Source organism: Archocentrus centrarchus, chromosome 9, assembly GCF_007364275.1.
Source record: "Archocentrus centrarchus isolate MPI-CPG fArcCen1 chromosome 9, fArcCen1, whole genome shotgun sequence".
NCBI classification, from domain to species: domain Eukaryota; kingdom Metazoa; phylum Chordata; class Actinopteri; order Cichliformes; family Cichlidae; genus Archocentrus; species Archocentrus centrarchus.
In genome coordinates, this window is record NC_044354.1 from 6,804,352 (window position 1) to 6,829,783 (window position 25,432).

The following is a 25,432-nucleotide window of genomic DNA, read 5'->3' on the forward strand; positions in this document are numbered from 1 at the left end:
TAGAAGACTCGCAACCACAGTGATTATTATTATTTAGTAACCTTTATTTGAACAAAGTGAGCGCACAGCTTTTTCTGATCTTTGTCAGTGCGCTTCCTGCACAAGGCCGAATTAAAAAAAAACAAAAAACAAAAAAACAGTGAGGTAATAAGATAAAAACAAAAGCTCCCAAAGCAGCAGTGCTTCAAAAATGAAAGAGGAAAAATAAAGCTATAGAATTTTTATATAAACAGCACCTAATTTACTTAGCAAGGTCTGAAATAATGAGGCCAAATTAAAGAGCCAAACTTCAAACTGTGCTGTCCTTCCTTTTGTTTTAAAGTTTCATAAAAACTAGAAGCACGTTTCTCGTTTGCTTCAACTTGTAGATCTTAGAATTCACTCCGTCTCGACATGAGGGAGAGGAACTCGCTGTCAGAGCTTTACGATGAAGATAAGGACCGTTTCTGACTGATAACCTCGATAATAAACTTAATAATTGCCTCTTGAGATGTTTGCAGATAAATGGGTCAATGATGTTCTATTTTTAAAGACAGCGATTCCCAACCCGCAGAGTGAGAGAGAAGACTGATGGGAGCAGACACTTTGCCTACTGAGTTGAAAGGCTGGTGGAGTAAAGTTGGGATAAAAATACTGTGTCTTTGCTCTGTCTTCTAAAACCTTACCTCCTACAATAGAAAGTTAAAGTAAATAAGATTCATTTATGTGGTGCGTTCTACAGACAAAAGCCACTGAATAAAAGCAATACAAAACAAAATCTTCATAAGAAATCAAACAGTGCTTCTGGTCAGAGTTCAGTGATAAAGCTGGTGCGAGTCAGCGAGGCCGCCCTCCACTTTTGCAATGTTCCCTGCTGCTGTTTGCAGGATCAGCGCAGATGGAGATAACAGAGGTTCATATTCTTCTGCGAGACAAACCATTTGCTGTGTTCCTACTTTCATTTAAAAAAAAAAAAAGGAAAAAAGTACACAGACTTGAAAGCTGCAGCTCCATGATAATCTATCACAATATACATGAGGTCTTTATCTAGTCTCATCAAAGTTTCTGTCTAATCCTGAGTTCATTGTACCCTGGTGGAGTGTTTTCATATCAGGTCATCTCAAACCCAAAAGGAAGAAAGAGCAATGAGCCACAGAGGAATTCTCAAAAATAAATTTTCTCGCCTCGTGTAACTCCAGCAAAATATGCAGCAATATCAGTAAAATCAGCGATACTTCATTGTTAAAATCATCACAACTGCGGCTCCAGAACATTTGGCCTTTCCAAGGTTATGTTATTATTACTCAAAGGAGTCTAGCGAGTTTTAACTAGTTTTAAAATTTGCTAGGTAGAAAAAGCTATAAATCACATTTTAAAGTCTAACGTAACTACAGCCATGAAATGAATGCAGTGAAGTGAAAATTACAATACTGGAAGTTTTGAGATGGAAGGCTTAAAGTAATACATCATCGATCCCACAGAGTAATCTGCAGAGATCTAAAAATGTTTTAAACTTTAATCCAAATTCAGCTTATTGATAGGAGAAAATGTAAAACACATATAGGCAGTAATAACAGGATTACAGGTTCGTTTAAGCCCGGTGCTACTGTGAGGCCAAAATGAGAGGCACTTTGGAGAATAAGGCTCCTTATTCCTTATCATGAGTCCAGAGTGAGTACTGATTATTTTACTTCTCCTTAATCAAAACTGTGAATTAGAGAGTAAAATTACAGACTTATGAATATGAGCCTGTAAACACTGATCTTATTGAACCTACTCAACTGCAACCCCACCAAATTTGATGAAACATAAATAGAGCTCAACAAAAAAAGTCACTTCAGTGATACTGTAGTAGAAGTACTAGCTGAACCTCATGCTCATCAACCTTTGAAAAATGGCACCGGCACAGAAACCGCCGGCATGGAAAAAGGTTAAAGACCTGAATGTCAAATGTGAACTACTTTGTCACAGCTAAGAGACCTTAACCTGTCTGCACTCCTCTTTTCCAATTTCTCATTTTAAATAACTTGTGTCCTTGGCCCAGTGAGCTCCTCTTTATGGACTGACATTTCTCCCTATTACATGACTGGACACACCCGGCTCCAGTCAGGCAGGGATTCTTACGCCATCCATTCTCTTCCGCTTATCCTGTTCAGGGTCATGGGGCGGGGCTGGAGCCTATTCCAGCTGTCATAGGGCGAGAGGCGGGGTACACCCTGTACAGGTCGCCAGCCTGTCGCAGGGCCAACACAGAGAGACAGACAAACATTCACACTCTCACCTACGGGCAATTTAGAATCACCAATTACCCTAACCCCAGTAACTGCATGTCTTTGGACTGCGGGAGGAAACCAGAGTACCCGGAGAAAACCCACGCAGACACGGGGAGAACATGCAAAGCCGCATGGAAAGACCCGGGCCAAGGTGGAATCGAACCCTGACCTTACAGCTATGAAGCAACAGTGCTAACCAAGAGATTCTTACTGTTGCATCAAAAAATCAGGTTGGATTTCTGCTGAAAAAAATGCAGCTAGTCTGATTATTAGTGATTTTGAGATCTGGGGTAGATTCCAGATTCACATTAGAAGCCAACTTTTTGAGAGTTGGACTGCGCTTCAACTTTGAGTCTTGAGTGGAGCTATAATTCTCAGCAGACGGGCAGATTTGGAGACACACACACACACACACACACACACACACACACACACACACACACACACACACACACACACACACACACACACACACACAGGCTGTCACTCACCCCCAGGTCTATTAGTGTTCTGACTGCAGTGTGTGCCGCCTCCTCTGAGCAGCTCTCTGTGAGATACAGCAAAAAGACGCACATGAAACAAAAGAACAGACAGATATCCAATATAGCAAAAGCAGGTTGGGATAAGAGAACAAAGCTATACCAGTGGGACTGTAATTCTTTCAGAGTGCATTATTGAAGGGTATCATTTGGGTACTTTCTGGTTATCTTTTGTGTGTGTGTTTTTTAACAAGGGCATAGCATGTGATGTGAGTGAGAGGAGCCATTTTTCTTCTCTGGTCTATGCACCTTTGTTACAACACATACTGAATCAGGAAAAAAAAAAAGACAAAGTGACAAGCTTTTAAAGTCTTGACACAAAAATGGAAGATCTCTGAGTGTTTTTTTGGGAAGGGATGTCAGGTTGAGCTCACCATAGTGCTGTTTCTTCTTATTTGCTGTGTCACACAGATGTGAGTGGATCTGAGCCACAAACTCAGCTTCTGCAGCAGGAAAGACATAAAAATGGAGGCAATTATTCCAACAAAACAAAGTGAGGACAGGCTGCTAAGATAGAGTCGTATTGTATTATACAAGTTATACAAGTTGTTCAAGTTACTAGAAAAAAAAAAAAGCTCTCATTCTTCCTGTGAAAAGCAAAAACCATTTCATTTAAATTTGGCTGGCATCCCCTTTCAAGGTCTTCTCCTTGGTCACTTCCGAAGTGCTGCTGCTTTAAGATTGCTTTGTGGAAGTCCAACTTCCATGAGGACTTCCACATAAGGTGATGCTTCAACTTAAGAGGAAGAGGATCACTGGTGATTGTTTTTAACACAGAAGGAGTGGGGGTCAGTTTGCTCTTTGGTTTTAGGTCCGTGGAAAATTTGCAATGGTCAGAATGGGACTTCCAGGTGACGCAATCAGTGCTTTACCACGAGACACCGAAGCCACAAGAATGGCACGGTCCACTTTGGAAGCTGAAAAATTTGTGTGGCTCACCAAACCTTTAATTACATTTCTAAACAACACAAAACCCGAAGATGTCTTCAGGTCCAAACTGACTACTTTCTATTGAGCTCTTCTGGGATTTCCCACGTTGATGCTGATCCTTCATCAAAAGCTTGTGTTTGTTTACGCGCCGCGCCGTTTCTATGCCACTGATCCAAGAGAAATAAAATTGTTCTGGATGAAAAATAATTGGTGATATAAATGAAGAATAACACAGTGTAAGTCACTGCTTTATTAGTTTGAAATGATTTTAATTGTGAATATTTAATTGTAAAATTTTTGATCATAAATGTCGTACTGCAGCTGACCTGCAGTACCTACATGGCCACTAGGGGGCTGCAGACCACACTATGGGAATCTCAGTTGGGTGACACCAGGAAAATTTAAATCAGGCCTAGTTTTTGGTTTCTATCACCTGAGCTACAGAACCTTTTCATCACATTTTGTACAACACTGCAGGTCATTTAAAGTGAAGCATAAATATGAGACATGAAGACTACCATCAGCATTCATTATACACATCAATACTAGAGTACCGCTTGACTCAAGAGCTACCCCAGTACTAGATCACGATACTCGTAACCACAAAATGAAGTTATGACCTGTTCCGTGTCTCCCCCCCCCACACACACACACACCCACATCAAAGATGACCACTGTCCCTTAAACACACAGTCCACATACCAGCCAGAGGCATCTTTATGAGCTCCAGCCCCATAGTGGCCCAGCACAGTGCCCTCAGATGTCCAGCTAGCATTCTGCAGAGGAAGAAGAGCATCTCTGGACAGTGACTCGGCTGGCTTATCTAGAAGAGAAAGAAAAAAAAAACAAAAATCGAAGCAGACCATGACAGGACACATCAGAAAACTGAAGCAGCGAAAGACTATTTTCCACTACAATGAGCACCATGTACGGCTGCAGGATGTGATACTCAGACTAAAAAGTGTTTAGGTTGACAACACTGGAGCTTCAACACTTGAAAGCAACATATTTTTATGTGAGTGCTGCTGATGTACTGTTTGTAGAAGGAAAGCACAGTGGATAATAATTACATCCAAGAGTGTTAACGGTACAACAGAAGGCGCGTGATTACGTCTGCCAAGGAAGCTGTGTGATTGGTTCGGTTTGTTTGGCTGTTTTTAAATCAAGATTACTCAAAAAGTTCTGGACAGATTTGCACGGAAACTTCACAAAAGTGGGGCTTGGCCCAACTTAGAAGTGATTAACTTTTGGAGTTGATATGGATCTGGATCTGAATTCAAGGATTTTTTTGGAAGGTTTTTTTGTGCCATTGCGAGACGGAACAAAATTAGACATTTGGTGTCACATCTTCACAAACAGATGATTTAAATAACACAGATTTAAATAAGAGGGGGAAATCTCTTTACGTCATTAAGAAAATACAACAAACTAATCCAGACACAGAATTCCTCAATTCACACACAGTGCAGTGGTAATTTTAAGCCTCGGAAGAGGTATGCAATCTCGGGTGACCTTGTTTTAAATGCATTGCATTTAAGTAGAAGACCAGCAAAGAAAAACACCAATCAAGGAGTAAAACCTTCACACAGACTCTAAACAGATTCATCTGCAATACTAAAGTTTAGACATCCTCGAACAGCTGTTACAGAGCTTAGAAACAAATGACGGTGTCGCTAAGATGGGATGCTCTGTCACTGCAGGATGTTGTTTAGATCTCTTCAATTGTGGATAAATCCCCCACAGTGTCACCAACCATCACAACCCTGCCTACATGCTTTATGGCAAGACAGACATCCTTTCACCTCCTCTGTGTCGCACAATGGGCTGAACCAAAAACTTCTCTCAATCTTCGACTCGGATCACAGCCCAGACGACGACTCCTTGTGTTTCTTTATAGGGATGGATACTGATAACAGTTTGACTGATACAAACAGCAGTAATGTACTTTTTAAAGGGTTTTGTTCTATTGTTTTCCTCACTGGTTTCCTATCAGTTTCTGTATAAGAGGAAAAACTTCACTAAATAGATTACAGATTTTTTTCCAGCTTTAGAAAAAAGCTCCACATTACTGTTTTACAACTGCCAGGAAAAAAAAAGAAAAAACACGGCAGTATTAAAACGAAAAGATTGAACTGGACAATGTAAAGACCAGTTCTTGATTCCCATTCCTTTTTCTTTGCCTAAGCGGTTCTTTTCTTCTTATTGGTTTTCCTCAGGAGAGGTTTCTTTGGAGCGAGTTGACCATGAAGGCCTGATTCACACACTCTTTTCAACAGTCAATATTGAGACGTGTCTGCTGTTTGAACTCTGGGAAGCGCTGATGTGGGCTCTAATCGGAGCGGCCGTTAACTGTTCATTTCTGAGTCTCTAAGAAGTTATCCTCTGCGGCAGAGGGAAGTGTTGGGCTTCCTCTCCTGAACCAGACAACACGACAGCCATTTTTATTGTGTGTTTGATAGCTTTTATGACTACACTTTCCAAACTGACTGACCTTCGTGTCTTAAAGTAATAACAAATTTTTCTGTTTACTTAGCGGAGCAGTCCTTGCCATAATATGAATTGCTGCAGCAGCTGAAGGCTACATTTCCTATATATCAACACTACCTCAGTCCAAAATAACTGATAACTGAAGCTGGGTAGATATCAACAGTGTTTAAAGCTGTTAAACCAAACTTTGAGAATCTTATGATTCAGCAAGTGAAACTCATGAACAGCAGACTAAGAAAAGCACTTCTTTAAGGTTTAGGTTTTAAACACAGGAGCACTGTAGTAGTGAAACATGACTGCCCTCCACCCCCCCCCAAAATGGAAGCAAACTGCTCTCTAAAACATCCTTAAATGCTTTGAAACTGAATCCTCCATTACCTGAAATTAAGGGCTTTAACTGTGCACTCAGACTTTGGGTACACTGTATAATTCCTCTATAAAATGCTGTTTATTTCCAGTTTCTGAGAACATAAACTTTGCTATAAAGACTGTGTTAATGAGTACATCCGATAATGAGAGGGGCCATGAAACTGGTGGTTCATGAAACTACTTTATAAAATGTGTGGGGACATTATGAACATGTAATGTGAAAATATGAGAGCACACTTTAAATTATGGAGTTCAGCTGCTCCCGTAAAACGTTCGCTTTTCTTTGGACGTTACACAACTGCGCGCGGCCATTATGTTTTAGTCTCTCAAGGGATGGATGCTTATTACACTACAGCACACTGAACAGCTTGCAGCTCATGTTAGGTTGATTCTGGTCTACGTTACAGTGTTGTGCAAAAGTCTTGAGCCACCCCCATTATTTTTCGTTATGTTTTTGCTAGGAAAACACAAGTAGGTGCAGTGATTTGTTGAAATGCACAAACGTATATAAAAATACAGAATATAAACCAAAGATTTTGTACAATTCTAATGAGCCTGAAAGTCAATCTGTGGTACGATCACCTTTATTCTTCAACACGGCCTCAACTCTGAGTTCCTGTAGTTTCTTTAAGCAGTCCTCAGGAAAAGTTCTCCAGGCTTCTTGAAGGACATTCAAAGCTCTTCTTTGGATGTTTCTGCTTTTTGTTCTGTTCTGTCAAGATGATCCCACAGCGCTTCAATAATATTGAGGTCCGGGCTCTGATAAGCGTTTTACTGTCAGCTTTTCTATCCAGGTATGCTTTCACTGCACTGGCAGTGTGTTGGGGATCATTACCATGCTGAAAAATGAAGCTGTTTCCAGTCTTCAGTGGGTTTTAGACCCACGGTTTAGAATTATTATATTGTATGTTGGTGATTTGTCTTTTTTTTCTCTTTTCTTTGTGCTTACGAGTTATCTTCCAATGTGTTGTATTGGCTCCGTACTGTTTTTGTTATTCGTGCCCTCAGTTTTAGCTACAGATAATGTTAGTTCCCTTTTGTAGGATGTTCTTGCGTTGTGCTACTTCCAGTTTGTTTTTTTTTTGGCTGCCTTTGTCACTTGTGTGTTGTATTCAATTTTACTTCCTTTGTCTCATCCACCGTGATTAGTTTCAGCTGTGTTTGTTTTTCCCCACCTGTTTCCCCTTCCCTCAGTGGATTTAAAGCCTCAGTTTATCTTCGTTCCTTGTTGTGTCGTACAGTTTGTCCACCTGTGTGTTTTCCCTCTATGTTTTTCCTATTTGGAGCACTTGGGTTTGCTGCTTCACCTAAACAAAGGTTTGTTTTCTGTTTAAGTCCATCTTTGGATCTGCAGTCCACTTAAATCACGACAAGATGCTTTCCAGATGGTATTGCATGGTGGATCAAAATCTGATGGCGCTTCATTGATTTTGATCCCCACCACTCACCTGCCATTCAGTCTGGAGTACAAAGAGCCACTCACTGAACACTCCTCAGCCACACTATAAGCCTTTGCATTTGCCTCCTTCCTGCCAGTCATCGCTAATACATTTTCTCTCTTTTTTTAGACCATACCAGACCACCGCCTAAGTTTTCCTCCATCTATTGTGATTAAACCAGTTTATAGTAGAAAGTTTCTTTTGTGTACATAAACCTTTTAAGCGCCACGCCAGAGTCTGCTTTCTGGGTCCAGCCATAAAGAAGCCTGAACACTTCCTCTTTTGTCCTCCACTAGTCCAGTTAAGGACACACTATACACCACGCTGAGATATGCCAAATTTTTTACTAATAGCTTTTGGGAATTACCTTGATAAACAGGCCAATCACAATTGTTGCGGGCTGCGTGAACCCGACGTGTAGTTACATTTCTCGAGAGGTGCGCGTCAAGTTATGTTGTGGGTTACTGCGTAGGTTCAGAAGGTTTCTGTAGCCGCCTTGTGTGTGTTTCTCAGGTGGACTTTGAGGTTGGTGGTTTTTCCGCTTGAAAAGTGTTCCACACGTTTTGTCGTCATCCACAACAAGACACTTGTTTCTGTCGCTGTCGTACTCAGACTCTGCTGCTTTCTCCCAACTTTTACTGCTGCCGCACATACGCGCACGCACGCACACGCGCGCACACACACACACACACACACACACACGCACGCACACAAAAAAAGGTCATTTTATCTATAATTTCAGTTCGTTTTAGTTTTGTAAATTCATAAAACAGTTTCAGTTAGCTGTTTTTTTCCTTTTAATTATTATTTTTATTTATTTCAGTTAACGAAAATGTTTTTTAAATTTCAGTATTTCGTTCATTTTCATTAGCAATGATAACCTTGGTGCAGACAACACTGGTTCATCCCTTGACTCAGGCTCCCTCAATGATTCACAAAATGGAACTGGTCCAGTACAAGGACTGGATGAAAAATGGAAAAAGCAGCCAATGTCCAAAGAAAACCTCTGAAAGACCTTCAGAAAGCCTGGAGAACTATTGCTGAAGACCATTTTAAAACATTACAAAAAAAGTTTAACTCAGGAGGAAAACAGGGAGCTGTCAGATAACAATCATTAACTGAGTTGTACGAGCAGTGAAAACATCACAACAAAAAGGTCAACACTGCAGCTGTTGTATAAACAAGCCTAGAGAGGCTGCTTGGCAAAGACATGACACAAAAAATGCATTTGCCTCATAATGTTTGCACAAGCCATTTAAGAAGATTTACAGTGCAGGAAAAAAGTTGGACCCAAAGGAACACGGTAGAATCCGATAGACACTGAAATGTCAAACATATTGATTTATTTATATTGCATCTTGCCATTTAAATTCACGTAACTGAGGCAACATAAATAAATAGCCTAATATACACAAATAAACAAAAAAAAAAAAAAAGGCACATTTGGGGAAACAAAGCAGTGAATTTTTCTTGCCAGGTTGGTTTCTAAAACTAAAGTGAATCTATCCAGGCAACCTGAGGTTAGGGAATACTTTCTTCTGTCTGTACGGAGGTGTATGCAATCCTCCTTCAGCACCTGAACTGAGAGCAGCAGTGCAGAGGCGGCAGAAAAAGAAAAGTGAGTGCGCTGGATGAAGAGAGCTAGATGGCGGCGTTTGAAAGAGCCAAGTTTTGTAAACAGTGGTGCGGCACCTCTTTGGTGGATAAAGCTGAAATAGGAACGAGTTATGCTGGTGTGGGTGGCACCGGACTACTGCAGGCAACCAACAACTTTCTTATGACTGTTTTTGCCACAAGCATGTGTTTTCTGCTGAGTGTTGATGCTAAGTTTAAAAAAAAAAAAAAAAAAGAAGCAGGGCATGTATCTCCAGGAATCAGGAACATGGATTCTATGAAGCACAAAAGTAGTCTCCACACTGAACAGTGCAGGTTTTGAATTTTCAAAGGCTACCCTTGGCAATCATTCACAGGCTATATTCAGAAAGACAGCGCTACCCACAATTATGACATGCAGCTCAGTAAGTAGAGGGTCATCAAGCTGGTTGGTAGTTTGATCTCAGACACCTCCTGCCCACATGTTGAAGTCTACTTGATTAAGACCCCAATTACCCACCGTGGTTGGGTAGTATCTTGTCCCCATTTAAATTCTGCTGCAAAAAAGTTCAGAAAGTGGCAGTTGTAGTCAGTAAGTTTGCAGGAAATAAATGTGAGGTAATGGAAACACAAGTGTGTGCGCAAATGGGTGTGTGGGAGGCAAATTGTAAAGCGCTTTGATAAAAGCCCTATATAACTGCAGTTCATTTATCAGTCCATATCCTAAAATGATCTAATAGGAACACAAAAAACCCCTGAAGCTAAAATGTAACATGATTAGACTTTTTTTTTTTTTTTTTGAGAGTTTGAAGTACACCGACTCTTTTTCATTTGTAAGTGTAGGCATAAAGTAGTTGTGTGTGGCTGTATGACTTTACACACACAGGCCAACACTGACCTCACAACAGCACCCTTAACAGAGCCTGGGATACACAACCTTTAATGAATATGAACAAATAAACATTAAAATGTACCTAGAACTAAATGCTATTACCAGGGGGGGGGGCAGGGAGGTGGAGGGTGATACATTTTTGGAAGCAAAGAAGCAGTGATGACGCAGAGCTCAGTGGCAGACTTGAGCGAGCACCAAATCTATATATGAACTGCCTATTGTAAACAGACAGGTGGTGGGCACATATAACTGGATGCCCTACATATTTTAAACAAAAAAAAAAAACTAAACCACATATTTTGATACATTGACAGCTTTGAAAATGCTTTCTAATGCAAAACACAATGTTAAATGTTGGTATCACAAAACTCCTGAGCTTTGCTTATTCACAGTATTATACAGCTACACACTGTACAAGATTTAAACAGTAAAAGCTGTTTTAAGATACCAGCACCCACAGCCAGTATAGCTCTAATGTGCAATAAGCAAATCTGCAGCTTCCTACCTTTTCCATTATCCAACGAACAAAATGCTTCCAAGCATGTGGATCTGTGAATCTTTACTGCATTCTAGCATGATGAAGATGATATTTAAGACATGCTTAACTGATTAATGCTAGTGATCCATCCATAGCTGTCAGCAGATCTGTGAACGGTATGCCTACTCACATCAGCGTGACGGATCTGCAGCTCTTTCTCAGTGCAGTTTTACATGCGTAGAGTCACGATTCCTGAGGCTGTCACCTCAAAAGTTACTCTGCAGTGATTATGACTAACAAGCCTGCACCTTTGAGACCCCTTGGAAGTAGGATAACTGCCCTGCGTTGCTCTGGGGGGGGTTGGAAAATGACATGTAACAGTCACGATACTTCTTTTAAATCTAACACATTACTGCCAGTTGGCATTCAGGATGTGGGATCTATCTATGTAGGTGCTATTATAATGGAGATTCAGTCACTTCAAAGTTGTGTTTCATGTGGCGTTTCTGGTATTTTTGTGCCTGTACTGTATGCAGTTTGGGCCGGCGCACAGCCAGTTTCACAACAGTGCCTTTTGAAAACCAGCTAACACAATAAAGATATCGGAGAACTGAATTTTAAGTAGCGCTACTTAGAGAAAGATGAGTTAAATATCCGTGGGAAGTAAATCATGACCAACCAGATCTTAAGGCTTCATCACAGATGTGGGCCTTAAGTTTCAACTGTCACTTCAGTGTCTATGAAGCCTACTCACTTCAGATGCTGAAATGAGTCATTTCAACTTTTTTAATGCAACTTTTTGGCTATATCCAGTCTTTTCCCTCCCCCCTCAGTGGAAAGCTGTAGAACTGGCTCTATATTAGACACAACACAAGAGAGATGAAAGAGCTGCGAGGTCCAGCAAAGCCAATGCTCTTCTGTACCTTATATGAGTAAAGGTCCGGCTCCTCGCAGTCAGAGTCGCTGTGATAAGGGTCATCAGAAGTGGTCCAGGTCAGAGCACCGTTCTCTTTCCTCCAGAAATCACAGATGGGAACATCCCTGGGAACCTACATAGGATAGTGGGTAGAACAGACCAAGTCCAGACCTAAGCTGAGCTCTGGTTACTGTAAAGGCATTTTTCCAGGAACAAAAATAATTTTTTTTTTTGTCACATATGCATTAAGCGCATTCAATTTTTTTCTTTTGCATGTGTATCCTTCCTTGTTTTCAAAGAGTCCAACAGTAGACGCATGCAAGTGCTGCTCATTTTTTCCCCTTAAAATAAGTTAATGTCAGTGCTTTATAAGGTAAAATCACAGAAAGTGTCTGATGAGTACAGAGTAACATAAATAAATAGTTTTATAACCAAATTCTAACAAAGAAAAACCCACTAAAGAGTTGAAGGTAACAATTAAAATGGATCTGCAGGTAAAACACACACTAGATCTATTACATATTTAATTGATTAAGCTACCTTTAAGCCAAGATTTCAAAGCAGTTCAGTTAAACTATGCAATACCAATGAGGCAAAACTTTTAAAATTTATTTAAAAGTTATTCTTACTTCTTCCTGGATGAGGATGCCACAGCGAACCAGACTGTCAACGGCATCCAGCGCGAAACTCTGGGATGACTGACAAGGCTATTGAGAGAAAGTGAGAGCGCGAAAATGATTCAATAGTGAGGCAAGGTTACAAAGGGTTAGGTTACAAATAACTTCAGCCAATCACATATCTAAGAAGTGCAGAGGGAGCCTGCTGACAGGGAGCATAAGGTGTGTAGTAGAGACGTAGGACAGATCATAGGAGGAGAATAAGAGGTGCCCGGGAGGGGAATGAGAGCAGGAGAGAGATTTTCTGTGAGGAATGGGGAGAGAAATGTAGCTGCAAGCAGCAGAGACAAGAAAGAGCAGCTGCCGAAATGAAAGGTGGGCAAACAAAAAGGAATAGTATTTCTGGCTCAGATTCGGAGCCCTTGAAGTCATTTTGATGGAGCATGTACATACACTACCGCACACACAGATACACAGTGCATGCATACAATTCAAAACCTCAATCTGGCTGAGACAGAGGCAGCAGAGCAGGATGAATGGCTGTTCAGCTCCATTAAACATCCATTGAATGCGAGACACTGGATGTGGGGTGTGAGTGTGTGTGTGTATGTGATATGAATTCAAACTCACCTGCATGAAGCCCGGAGGCAGGAGATGGCAGAGCTGCAAGGCTCTTTCAGTCAGTTCGGACTGACAGCGCACCCCATCGAACTCCGTGTCACCTTTGACCACCTCTCCCTCCACGTCATTCCTCACACTGCTGCTGACGCCACTGTGAGCCACCTCGCACAGCATGGCTGACACCGCACACGCTAGCAAAACAAACATTTTATTGTTTGCGCTTCGAGCACAAATGTGCAACACAGGTGTTGTGTGGCAAAACAGATTTTTGTTTATTACAGCTGAGTAGGTCACAATTTGGATGAAATCTGTTAGACATTAGACACAGTCTTTGGAGGGTAGATGAACTGATGAGATTTCGCTGATAAGCGTGAGCTGGGATTTCCGCCATTTAAAGTGTTATTATGTCTTTATTTACATTCTCAATCCCAAATATCCTGCTTTTTCATGTCCCGGTGGGAAAGTTTGACATCCAGATTAATTGTCTCCAAACTGTGCAGCCTTCACACATCAGAAAAATCAAACCTGATGGACAAAAGTGGACCAACGGTGCTTGACTTGAGGTATTCCTGCTAACTAATTTACTACTCATTAACTGGTTATCTAGTCTGAAAAGTAAGAAAACAAAGACAAAATGCGAGATTTGTTAACAGTGTGGTTAATGTTAGCTGTGCTGGCAGCTGCAAGTTAACATCCACACTGAACTTCCTGCACTCAGTGTGGTTAACCACTGCTCCAGCAGAGTACTTATTTTTCTATATTTTATATCTTACTCTGACACTGTCAGCATACAGCCATTTATTTTCTACATCAAATCACAGCAGAACGGTGCTCATTCATGGAGCATTTCACCTTGCTTGTTAACAGTTTCCCACCACAGAAAGAAGGTGCTGTTATCTGTCGGCGCGTGGCATCGCAACCTCCTGGATGACAGGGTACTGCCATTGTATATTCTTAAAAAAAAAAAAACTTCTTTAACTGACTAGTATTTCTGGTACCAACTAGCGAGCAGCATACACCTTGAGTGCACATCACTAGTATGTGCACATAAGCCAAAAGCTCAGGCTTCAGACAGTTCGAAAAGCTCCGTTTCACACAGTTTTTTCTACTCTTGGCTCTGGACGATGTTAATGAAAGTTGATATTCCTACTACGGCCATTTCGTTTTAAATCTTCTGTTTGCAAGGAGGTAAAACTACTTGTTGCAGGCAGAGAATGAATTCAAGGATTGCACCATGGCCCTGTATAAGATGCATCATCGCGAATCACGCAAGGCTAATCTATTAGAGTCCAAGAATAAAAATGCGAAGCAGGAAATGACCATAATACCACCACTTTAAACAAAAACCATTATGGAGGCGGGGGGAGCTTTGACTATTCCTAACACTGCTCTTTTGATTTGCTACAACATCACAACATCCAGTATACTGTATACTGGACCTGACGCAACTTATTTTTACCCCTTGAGGTTAGCGCCCATGTATGAATACACAAAGAGGCTTTCAGCAGTACAAAGCCCACTGCCCACCAGTTTCACTTCCTATACAACCAAAAGAGGTCAAGCAGGAACAGTGAATCATGCAGGAGAAGTAGCTTCCTGTACTCTAAAACATTATTTTTTCCTCCACCAGAAATGCTAAAATGGGGCTACAGTTTCTATGGCTTCATCCCCGTCTGCCTGTCAGCATGAAAGTAAGATTTATTCAGCAGATAGTTCTGGGCTCAAGGATTTGGTAAGGTATGGATTTAGGATCTAGGATTCCTGGCAATAGACAATTACCATATATTACTCTTATGTATTATTGCTGTGTTCCCAACCACCGAAGAAAAACACTGAAATTGGATGATTTTGTAAACTTAAAAACACTGGATGATGTTCAGCATCAATATTCTTGAAATTCTTGCTTTCTGCAGTCTCTTTAGTTCGGGTGTAGTTTTGGAAAACAAAAACAGCGCAGGGGAAAAAAAAATATAGCTGTGGATATTAAAAGAAAAATGAAGTGCAGGTCTGTGTCAGAAGGCAGACTGTATGCTGTATGCAATCATAACCTCCACACTTCTATTCCTGCCCGCTCACATCCAGGACATCCATTTCCTGAAGGAATAATGGAAAAATAAAATGTAAAGCACACAATCATCATATATGATTGTCATATGCTGGTCATGACAAACTTTTAGTATGTGCCCATTATTATAATTTTACACAGAAGAAAAACCAATCAAATTTAAACCAGGGATTTCCAGTCTGCAACTAAAAGAAGAGATTTTTAATGGCAACACGTGCTTTACAGTTGGATTAAATTTCATGCATTCCATCCAAATGTCTTTCATTTGCAGTCGGCAACCCTTAATACGCTACAAGATTGAGTTATTATAGCTGCAATCATAAACGCTGGGGTGACTTTAATGTCCAAGTTCACTTGCATGCAGACATGGTCAAGACAACCTGCTGAAGTTCAAACTGAGCATCAGAACGGGGTGGCGTGGCGTAGTTGTTGAGTATTTCAGAAACTGCTGATCTACTGGGATTTCTCACACAACCATCTCTAGTGTTCACAGAGCATGGTCCAAAAAAAGAAAATAATCCAGCAAGCAGCAGTTCTCTGGGCAAAAATGCTTTGTTGATGTCAGAAGCCAAGAGGAAAATGGCCAGATTCTTTCAAGGTGATAGGAAGGCAACAGTAACTCAAATACCTGCTGGTTACAAGATATGCAGAACAGCTGCTCTGAATGTACATGTTGAACCTTGAAGCAGATGAGCTACAGCAGCATAAGAGCGCACTGAGTGCAACTCCTCTCAGTTTGCATGGGCTCACCAAAATTGGACAATAGAGGACTGAAAACTTTGCCTGGCCGGATGAATCTTGAGATCTTCTGCAGTGTTCGGATGGTATGGTTTAAACAACATGAAAGCATGGCTTCCTACTCCCTTGGATCAACAGTTCAGGCTGATGGTGGTAGTGTAATGTTGTGGGGTGACATTTCCTTGACACACTGACCTCTTAGTATCACCTGTGCATTTTATAAATGTTTAAATATCAGAACCTAAGTACTGCTGCTAACCATGCCCACCCCTCCGTCACCACAGTGAACCCATCTTCTGATGGCTGCTTCCAGCAGGATAATGCACCATGTCAAAAAAGCTCAGATCATCTCAAATTGGTTTCTTGAACAGTTCACTGTACTCGAATTACCTCCACAGTCACCAGATCTCAATCCAATAGAGCAAATTTAGGATGTGGTGGAATGGAAGAGTCACATCATGGATGTGCAGCTGACATATCTGCAGCAACTGTGTGACGCTATCATGTCAATATGGACCTAAACATGTTTCCAGCACCTTGCTGAATCCATGACAAAGAATTAGGACAGTTCTGAAGACAAAAGAGGGTCCAATCCAGCACTAGTACTAGTATACCTAATAAAGTGGCATCATGGATCAGAGCATGAACATCAAAGTTTAGCATCCCTGTGATCTACATGAATTCTTGGTGTTTACAACAAGCTTTAAAGAAATAAAAAAGGTCTGGATATGTTGTAATAGTTCAAGTCTGGTGTCTTCAATTTGCTGCAAGTGAAAGTACATTAACACCCAAACACAAACAGTTCAAATCAGCTAAAGAGCTGCGATTCCACTGATGACACTTGCTGATTTTTAAAAACTGGAGGAAAAAGAAAAAAAAAAAATCTTGTGTGTACACTCCCCTGACACTGCTAAATACTTGCTACTCCCTAAATGTCATGCATAATAACTTCTTATAATTTAAAATGTTATCTGTGAAACTGATGTTCCAAGCTGACATGCCAACAGATTAACTGCCAAGGCCTCCTACGAAAAATAAGGTGCCTGGAGAACACATGGTCAAGATGATAGATACATAAATGTCCACGAAAATTATGTTAGCTACATAGAAAGCATGCCTTTAAATTCACTCACCCCCAACAGCCTCCAATATAAAGGTGTGTGTGACCGCCTTTGCCATGCAGGAGAGGTGAAGTGTGGCAGCAAGAGAAGGATGGGGAACAATCAATGGGTCTTTCCTAGAATAGGAGATGTGTGGACTAAATTGAAGAATAATAAAAGAGAAAATGCTAATGAGTGTTTTTTCTTTTATGACAGGAAACTGACCTGGAAGGTGCAGCAGCTATAAGGAGGTGAGGGGAGAGCAGAGACAGGGAATAGTGGACAATGTCTGTCAAACGTCCCCCAAAGCCGACGTCTTTGTTCCTGAATAAAACTTCCTCTGTGAGCCAAGCCACATCACGACACAGAACAGATGTACTCACACCCTGCGGAGGAGAGGAAGAAAGACGAGAAATCCAATTCCAAAAATCAGACATGAACATTAACCATCTGCTGACATTAGTTAGAGACTGGTGGGTATGACTCAGAAAATCACTGTCACACTCTACTACACTCGCACGAGAAAAAAAAAAAAAAATTCTGTTTATGAGCTGCTTGGAGCACTGATGGAGCCTTAGAGGGGCAGCGGCAGATTTTAACACTCACAGCAGCAAGGGAAAGTTTACTTGTATCTACATGGGGGCCGACACACAAACCTTGTGGTGTTTGTACAGCAGAAGACTGGACACAAGACTGGTGGGCATCACGGCCATGCAGGAAGTTGCAGCTAGACACACATACACACACAGATTATGCAGCACAATTTGCATACCATTAAATCAACAGCTTATGAAGACTCATTTACTATTCAGCAGGAACGATAATCCTGAACTTACAGAAGATGAGGTGGAGGATGATGGCAATGCTGAGGTTTCTCTCTGACTGACTTGGCTCATTGAGTTCAGATGCATAATGAGAAGGAGGCAGAAGCCAGGACATACTCCTCTGCCCGAATGCACTGCCAGCGCTTAAAAGAAAAAAAGGGGATGACAAGTGAAGAATATCAGCATAAATTTAGAGTTTCTTTTATTTTAGGGTGTCTCAACTAACTTATACCAGAGATGTCACAAAAAAGGGACATAGCGCTCAAAGTATCCTGCATAAAATTATATACAAGAGTTCTGGATTTGGAGCAGGAAAAAAAAAAAAAAAAAAAGCACTTTATTGGTTGTACATACTGACCACTGAAATTACTGTTAAGGTTCCCCATTTATTTAAATAGAGGCTTCAAATTACCTGCCCAGAGAGAGAGACTGCCAACCCTAGACTAGGCTACCTTTGTCATCAAAACAGCCAGTTTTAAGGAATTTTTTAACAAAAGGGCAGCACAGTGGCACAGCCTGGGTTCGATTCCACCTTGGCCCAGGCTCCTCCCTCTCTCTGCGTGGAGTTTGCATGTTCTCCCCATGTCTGCATGGGTTTACTGGTTTCCTCCCACAGTCTAAAGATATGCACTTACTGTTAATTGGAAACTCTAAATTGCCCATAGGTGTGAATGAGAGCCTGAATGTTGTCTGTCTCTCTGTGTTGGCCCTGCAACAGGCTGGCGACCTGTACAGGGTGTACCCTGCCTCTTGCCCCATGTCAGGTGGGATAGGCTCCAGCCCCCCAGCGACCCTAAACAGGATAAGTGGAAGTGAATGGATGGATGGAAAAAAAATTGTATGTAAATGGACTGGTTCTTATGTAGAACTTTTCTACTTTACACAGCATGTCTCATTCACCTGTTCATACAATCATTTTCTATATAAACAGTCTCTCACACACACGCACACGCACACACACACTCCAGTGAACACCAGGAACAACCTGGGGTTGCCCAAGGATACTTTGGCATGCAGACTGGAACAGCCTAATTAATAGATGATCTGCTCTTCCTCCTGAGCCACAGCCCGCCCTAACATGACCTGGGCCATATAATGCTTTAACCTTTCAGGAAAGTGGGGGGAGTGAAAACGATACAGAACAAAGCAATAACAGCAATGTATAACATACAGGCAATTAAACATGTCAGGGAAAATAAAACTACTACTCTACTACTACTAATAAAGAAATAACTATGGGAGTCCAGGGAATCCATGATGACAGCTTAGTACATATTATAGGACAGTATCATATTAATTATGGTGCTACATCCTGGAAAAAACAGGGCCAGATCCATAAGCCCCACCTCATCCTAGGTGGTTAACAAATGGGTCCCAGGTTGGGTAGAATATGAAGGGTTTAATCATTTAAAAGCTGCAGCAAAGCTTCAAATGGAAAGATACTTATCCTAACTTGCAGCCACTGATTAGGAGTCCACAAGACCAAATCCCAGCAGGGAAGTCCTTTCATCAAGATGTAGATTGTGCTAAAACTTATTTCAAACTGCTGAACATCTAATACTGCTGGACATGGGGGACAGCTCCAAACACAATGAAAGTAAGATCCTACAGCAAACTGACATTTAGTGCAAAGCTCCGACAAGGTTGAATTCACTCTGCGTCTGGCTTCAGGAGTAATGTGCAGCCTGTGTAAAATCTTGAATTGCCTCTCCTAAGCAGAGTTTGAGACCAGGACACTGGAGAGCTACACAGGCTATGCGGGACACACAGAACACTCCCAGGCCTCGGGCTCTATAGTAACCAGGTCAGATTCCAATCTGCCTTTTACTTTGTCAGCATCATCTACATTGGGACTCAAGAGGAACTCATAAAGCCCCCTGGTAAAACATTTAAGATGAACATTGTTGACTAAAAGATTGTGGGAGCAATGGCCAGACCTCCAGTGAAATGTAATGTAATGTCTACTTATTAAAAGCACTTTGCGTTTAACTTTCTACCTGCTGTAACAAAAATTTTCTCAGCTTTGGGGAAAATAAAGTGTAGCTTTACTTCTCTTAATGAAGATAGACCTATCAGTGATGTCAGTGTCTAAGTATATAAACTCTTTTGCCACATGTGACTGCAGTGGGCTATTTATGATTATCTGGTAATTTAAGATTGTATTTTCATACATGGTCTTTGTTGGAGGTCTTAGAACTGAAAAAAAGTTATTTACTTTATTCATAATAAAATGGAACAGTTGTTAAGGATGAAAAGCCGCATGTTACTTTGAAACAGTACAGCAGGTATAAAGCTCCGCAGCCACTGTGAATCCTACCTGTGTTTGCACAGAAATCAATTATAAGCAGCTTACATTAATAATAAAAAAGATCAGAAAAGTCTAAAGTCCAGTTGGCAGATCAAGTGTACTGTTAAGCCAGGAGCACAGATAGTGAATGTGAACTGTTTGTAATCAGTATGATTTATGCAAACCTCTGCTCTGCTATTTACTCCATATAAGAGCTGTATCACATTAAAATTGTTCAACTGGCAAAAAACAGGGTAGCTTTTACTGTGAGGCAGCTGCTGCACTGAGCATGTGATTGTTTATCTTGTCTACAAAATGAGATAATGACCATTTCTGCCCCCCCCCCCCCATCCATCCATCCATCCATCCATCCATCCACTTGTGCGTATCCAATTCATGGTCGTAGGGAGGCTGAAGCCATCCCACCTGTCACTGGTCCAGAGGTGGGGTACACACTAGGCAGATCATTCACATTCACACCTCAGGTCAATTGGTAACTGGTGATTCTAAATTGGCCAAACATGCATGTGTTTGGACTGTGAGAGGAAGCTGGAGTAACTGGAGAGATACCATTCAGGCACAGTGAGAACATGCAAACTCCACACAGAAATGCCCCTGCTGGACAGTGGGTTCAAACCCAGGACCCTCTTGCTGTGAGATGACAGTGCTAACCACTGCACGGTAATCAACTTTGTCAATTAATAAACTTCATACTGTAAACAGATAAATGTTGAGCTGCCATAAACAGAGGCACAGCCTGTTCCTTGCAATTTGTGCTCAATGAGTCTTTGGAGGTGTATTAAACCACAAGTGCAATTACCACAGTAACCAAAGTGCTCATCAAACAAGGAATGAAACAACTTTAAAGAATAACAGTCTGAACTGAAAGCCTCCAGTATTGGCCTCCAGCTATTTGAATGTGTTGATGTAAAGTGCATTAAATGTCCAGGGAGTTGTGTAAGAAATCATGTGAATCAGTGTTGATATCATTTGCTTCAGCTGAAAAAAATTCGTCCGGCCTTATCTGATTATATTAGATAATTACATTACACAATAATATGTTCACTGAGCAAAAATAAAGTGTGTTCAGTAAGAGTTTAGCAGATCACGTCACACTACATCGGTGCCTATAAAAGCAACAACATTCTGTTTATCTGATGCTACTGAGTTATAGTATTGCTGCATTCTATATCTGTATTAGTATTTGAGACATGCAGGACATCTCAGAGAGTTACTTATAGATAGAAATTGTTCATATCAACCAAGAATAAATTAACAGTGTGTACCTTCCCTGGCTCGTGAAACATCACAGTTCACAAGTTTCGGTAATGGTGAAATACTGAAAGAAAGTTCTAAGTTTTCTTATCATCGTTTGGTCGCACTGCATCATCTAATGAGAATTAAAATCCACAGAGACATCAAGGACGCTCGCAAGCATTCATATCCAGGATTATCCATCCATCCATTTTCTTTCACTCATCCGGGGCTTGGTCGCAGGGGCAGCAGCCTAAGCAGAGAAGCCCAGGTTTCCCTCTCCCCAGCCACCTCCACCAGCTCATCTGGAGGGACCCCAAGGCATTCCCAGGCCAGCCGAGAGATATAATCTCTCCAGCGTGTCCTGGGTCTACCCCGGGGCCTCCTCCCGGTAGGACATGCCTGGAACACCTCAGCCAAGAGGCGCCCAGGAGGCATCCTAGTCAGATGCCCGAACCACCTCATCTGGCTCCTCTTGATGTGAAGGAGCAGCGGCTCTACTCTGAGCCCCGTCCGAATGGCCGCACTCCTCACCCTCTCTCTAAGGGAGAGGCCAGCCACCCATCGGAGGAAGCTATCCAGGATTAATGAATGCAATTCGACTAAAATCTGACCAATACTCTAGAAAGAGCAGCCATTTTTGAGAAAATGGAAAGTACCCTAAAATGACAACTAGGACCTTGATCTTGAGTAGTAATTGAGTCAGGATTCATTACGTGATTACTGTGCGTAGGTTTCACTAAAATCTGACCAACACTCAAGGTGGAATAGCGATTCTTGTGACTTGTGAAGAAACGGTCAGATGACGGTTTGCCTCACCACTGTATAAACTCACTGGTCTTTAGCTGGATGAGCAGTTTATATCCTGTCTTGAGCAAGAATGAGAAAACCTTTTGTTTTACAGCTATCCATCTGCTCAGATCTCAAACGCTTACATACTGTAGTTATAAGAGGTGATGCCCCTTCCCAGTTTTTTGAAGCAAGTTGTTGGGCATGCTGAGATTTATTTAAAAATCACGAATTTATCCATTACAGAATCTGATATGGTGTTTGTGTACCATTCTCAATTAAATATGTTTAGTAGTTAAATGATTTCCAAATGCTGTAAAGCTGAAAGCTCAGCAGTTAGGGACAAGAGAGCATGAGTAGTACCCAAGCATGTTTATGATGCAGACACGGACAGTTAAAGCTGCTCACATGCTGATGACAATCCAATCTAACTACCCATCTCTTCCTCTTTCTTCTATCACTTGCCATCTCTTTCACTCGGGCTGTTTCTTCCTCCATCCCTCTCTGAAGAATTAAACGTATGATGGGAGAATCCACTGCTCGTCAGAAGCCAAGCAGAGATTGAGTGAGGATGTTATTTTCTTTCTGTTATCTTTTTTCACTGGCAGACTGTGTAATGTTGATGGTAATTGGACCGAGGCTAAGAGGATGAAAACTCCCATCAGTGCTTGCATCATACCCATGCCAGATTTAAGGTTTAGAGAAAAAGTTCTTCAAAGTTTAAGAGAAAGTAACTTTTCAATTTCACAGATGCAGATAAAACACAATGCAAATCTGAGTTCCACTGTGGTTTGTTCATATGCAGTATTAATGTTCACTCATGCATGTAGGTATGTACACAGGAGCTTTGATTACCAGTTGTTGGTGATAACAGGAAGCAACAGGTCCTGTAGAGGGAGCCATTCATCTACTCGGCACCTCCCTGACTCGCACATCTCCTACACACAAAACACACACACAGGATAATTTACACAACCGCACACGCAAAGAGCTTTAAAGCTGCATCTCTAAATTACTTAAAACTAATGTTCTAGTTAACAGAGTTCAGAAAATTGGACAAAGTCTCTGTTAGTAACTTCATTTTCAGTTTATTAGGTACATCTAGCTAAAACTAATGCAGTCTGTTATAACTGCTCAGCAATTTTCCTCCTTTCTCAAAGGCTATAAAGCCAAAGCTACCAAACAGGCATTAATTCAACTTATTATCTTTCTTGTGGTGTGCTGATTCATACCCACTCTCCAGTATTGTGCCAAAGCGCAGATAACAGGCGGCATAAATGAACAGATTGATTTATTGCTGCTCAAGCTAGCAACTAGCAAGTTTTTATGTCTCAAAACAAGTTTTAAGTAAAAGATAAAATTTAAAATGAAATTATTTCAAAATTCATTTGTGGAGCAAATTTAATTAGTTGAGTGGTAAAAGTGTGATTTATGATTTATGTCCCCCAGCGCAACAGTGTGTAAATAAATGGTCCCAAAAGGGGTCATGAGACAATAGCATGAGCGGTCTTTTTTTTTTTTTCAGAACATGAAAACATTTGTTTAACAGCTCTTAAAATGCTCACAACTCATGTTCAAAATAAAAAAAACAGTACAATTCAGTGGGGTCTTGGATCTCCTGCTGCGCACCTTGAGAGAAAAAGGTTGGGCCAAGTGAATCCTCACACTTCCTTCTGGTCTCTCACAGAGAAAGGACCACAACCATCGGAAGACAGAACTCAAGCCAACCTGTGAAGATATGTAAAGATTTACACTTGCACAAAGACACACAAACAGACTGATGTATTTGCATTTAGGCGGACATCTGAACAGGAATACCACTAATGAGCAGGATCTATAACGAGCACTAAGATAAACAGCCGCCCTCGTAGTGTACTTAGGAGTACAAGAACTGTGTGTACAGCACTGTGTGTGCACAGTGCCTGAATGACAGAGCAGAAACGATGGGGCAAGGACCTTATTATTGCAATTAACCAAAGCAACACCCACTCTCCAGTATTGTCTCAAAGTGCAGATAACAGAGGGCGTGATAAATGGAGACTAATAATCATCACTGTTGCCTTGGGGAAAAAAAAAAAAAAAAAAATGAAATGCAAACCTCAACTCATCAACCCAAGCTGGCCAGTCAGAAATTACAAAACACAGTTGTGAAAGCACTCAAAGTTGGATCATCACTGACAAGTTTGTTTTTTCCTCAAAAGTTTGGTTCTTCACGTTGGCTTCACTTTACTCGAGACCAAACGCATCACCATCCTAGTCGTCCAATACTTGGAACATCGTGACTAATAAACAGGATATGCTAAAAATGGTTTTCAGATTTGGACACAACAAGTGACATTTGTTAAAGTACAGGTGAAAGAATCCGAACAGCAAAACACTTGTTAACCAGTGTTTCTATTAGTAGCACCTGTTCACAAAGTAAATGTGGATGTACAGACAGCTGTGATTAAATGTAATGACTGGATAATCTTAACACAAAAAAAAAAAAAAAAAAAAAATAGTGAATTTTAGGTAATTCTAGAGTCATAACTAGCATAATTTCTTTCTGTGATTTAATGACACTGTGTCTAGTGTGTGAAATGTCTGTGTTCACATTTGACACAGCTGTACCTTGATGGCCTCCATGAGATATATGTCAAAGCAACTGCTCTGCTCCAACTGTTGGTCATGCTGACAAGTGAGCCAAACGAATGGGCCAGACTGCAATAACTAATTTCCTGTTGTTTTTATAACACCAGCAAGCACCTGTTCCTTTCACCACATGCAGTATTTCTGCCTCGTGTTTCTTCTTCTTCTTCTTGCAGTTTGAAAACGCAGCACTAAACCAAACCTGTTCACTTGCTCCCGAGGACAGAACAGTTACAGATGGATCCTATTAAGTGTGTGCGTGTGGTGTGCGTGTGTGTGTGCTTGCAAGTGTTTATTTATACACATCCACCTGAATGTAGGTCTTGGGTACACAGTCGTAAGAGATGCCCACGGGGACCAGACTGACGTCGGGGACAGATCCCTCTTTGATGAGCTGCCTGATGCGAGCCAGCCACTGGCCACCCAGGCCAGACCTCTCTGACACACCAATACTTATTGCCTGGCCCTCATGTAGCAACTCACGTACCAGCTGAGGAGAGAAAGATGGAAAAGACACAAATCTAAAGTCTGGGCACTCAGGGAGTAATTAACATAAATGTCTGCCATGCATTTTGAAAACATACATAAGCAATACAACAAACCAAAAGATGGAG

At 41.2% G+C, this 25,432-nt stretch overlaps 1 protein-coding gene across 3 annotated transcripts in view; it reads right to left on the bottom strand.

Annotated features, from left to right (window-relative positions):
• Positions 1-25,432, bottom strand: part of gpat2 (glycerol-3-phosphate acyltransferase 2, mitochondrial) — a 44,358-nt gene that overhangs the window by 565 nt on the left and 18,361 nt on the right. For all 3 annotated transcript variants that reach the window (XM_030737940.1, XM_030737939.1, XM_030737942.1), the window contains exons 10-22: positions 25,129-25,308; positions 23,820-23,918; positions 23,046-23,128; positions 17,873-18,003; positions 17,693-17,763; positions 17,262-17,422; positions 17,070-17,173; positions 13,143-13,324; positions 12,525-12,602; positions 11,903-12,028; positions 4,424-4,544; positions 3,166-3,234; positions 2,744-2,799 (exon numbers count right to left, since the gene is read on the bottom strand). In XM_030737940.1, coding sequence (XP_030593800.1) covers positions 2,744-2,799; positions 3,166-3,234; positions 4,424-4,544; positions 11,903-12,028; positions 12,525-12,602; positions 13,143-13,324; positions 17,070-17,173; positions 17,262-17,422; positions 17,693-17,763; positions 17,873-18,003; positions 23,046-23,128; positions 23,820-23,918; positions 25,129-25,308 — 1,461 coding nt within the window. The remainder of the gene's footprint in view (positions 1-2,743; positions 2,800-3,165; positions 3,235-4,423; positions 4,545-11,902; positions 12,029-12,524; positions 12,603-13,142; positions 13,325-17,069; positions 17,174-17,261; positions 17,423-17,692; positions 17,764-17,872; positions 18,004-23,045; positions 23,129-23,819; positions 23,919-25,128; positions 25,309-25,432) is intronic.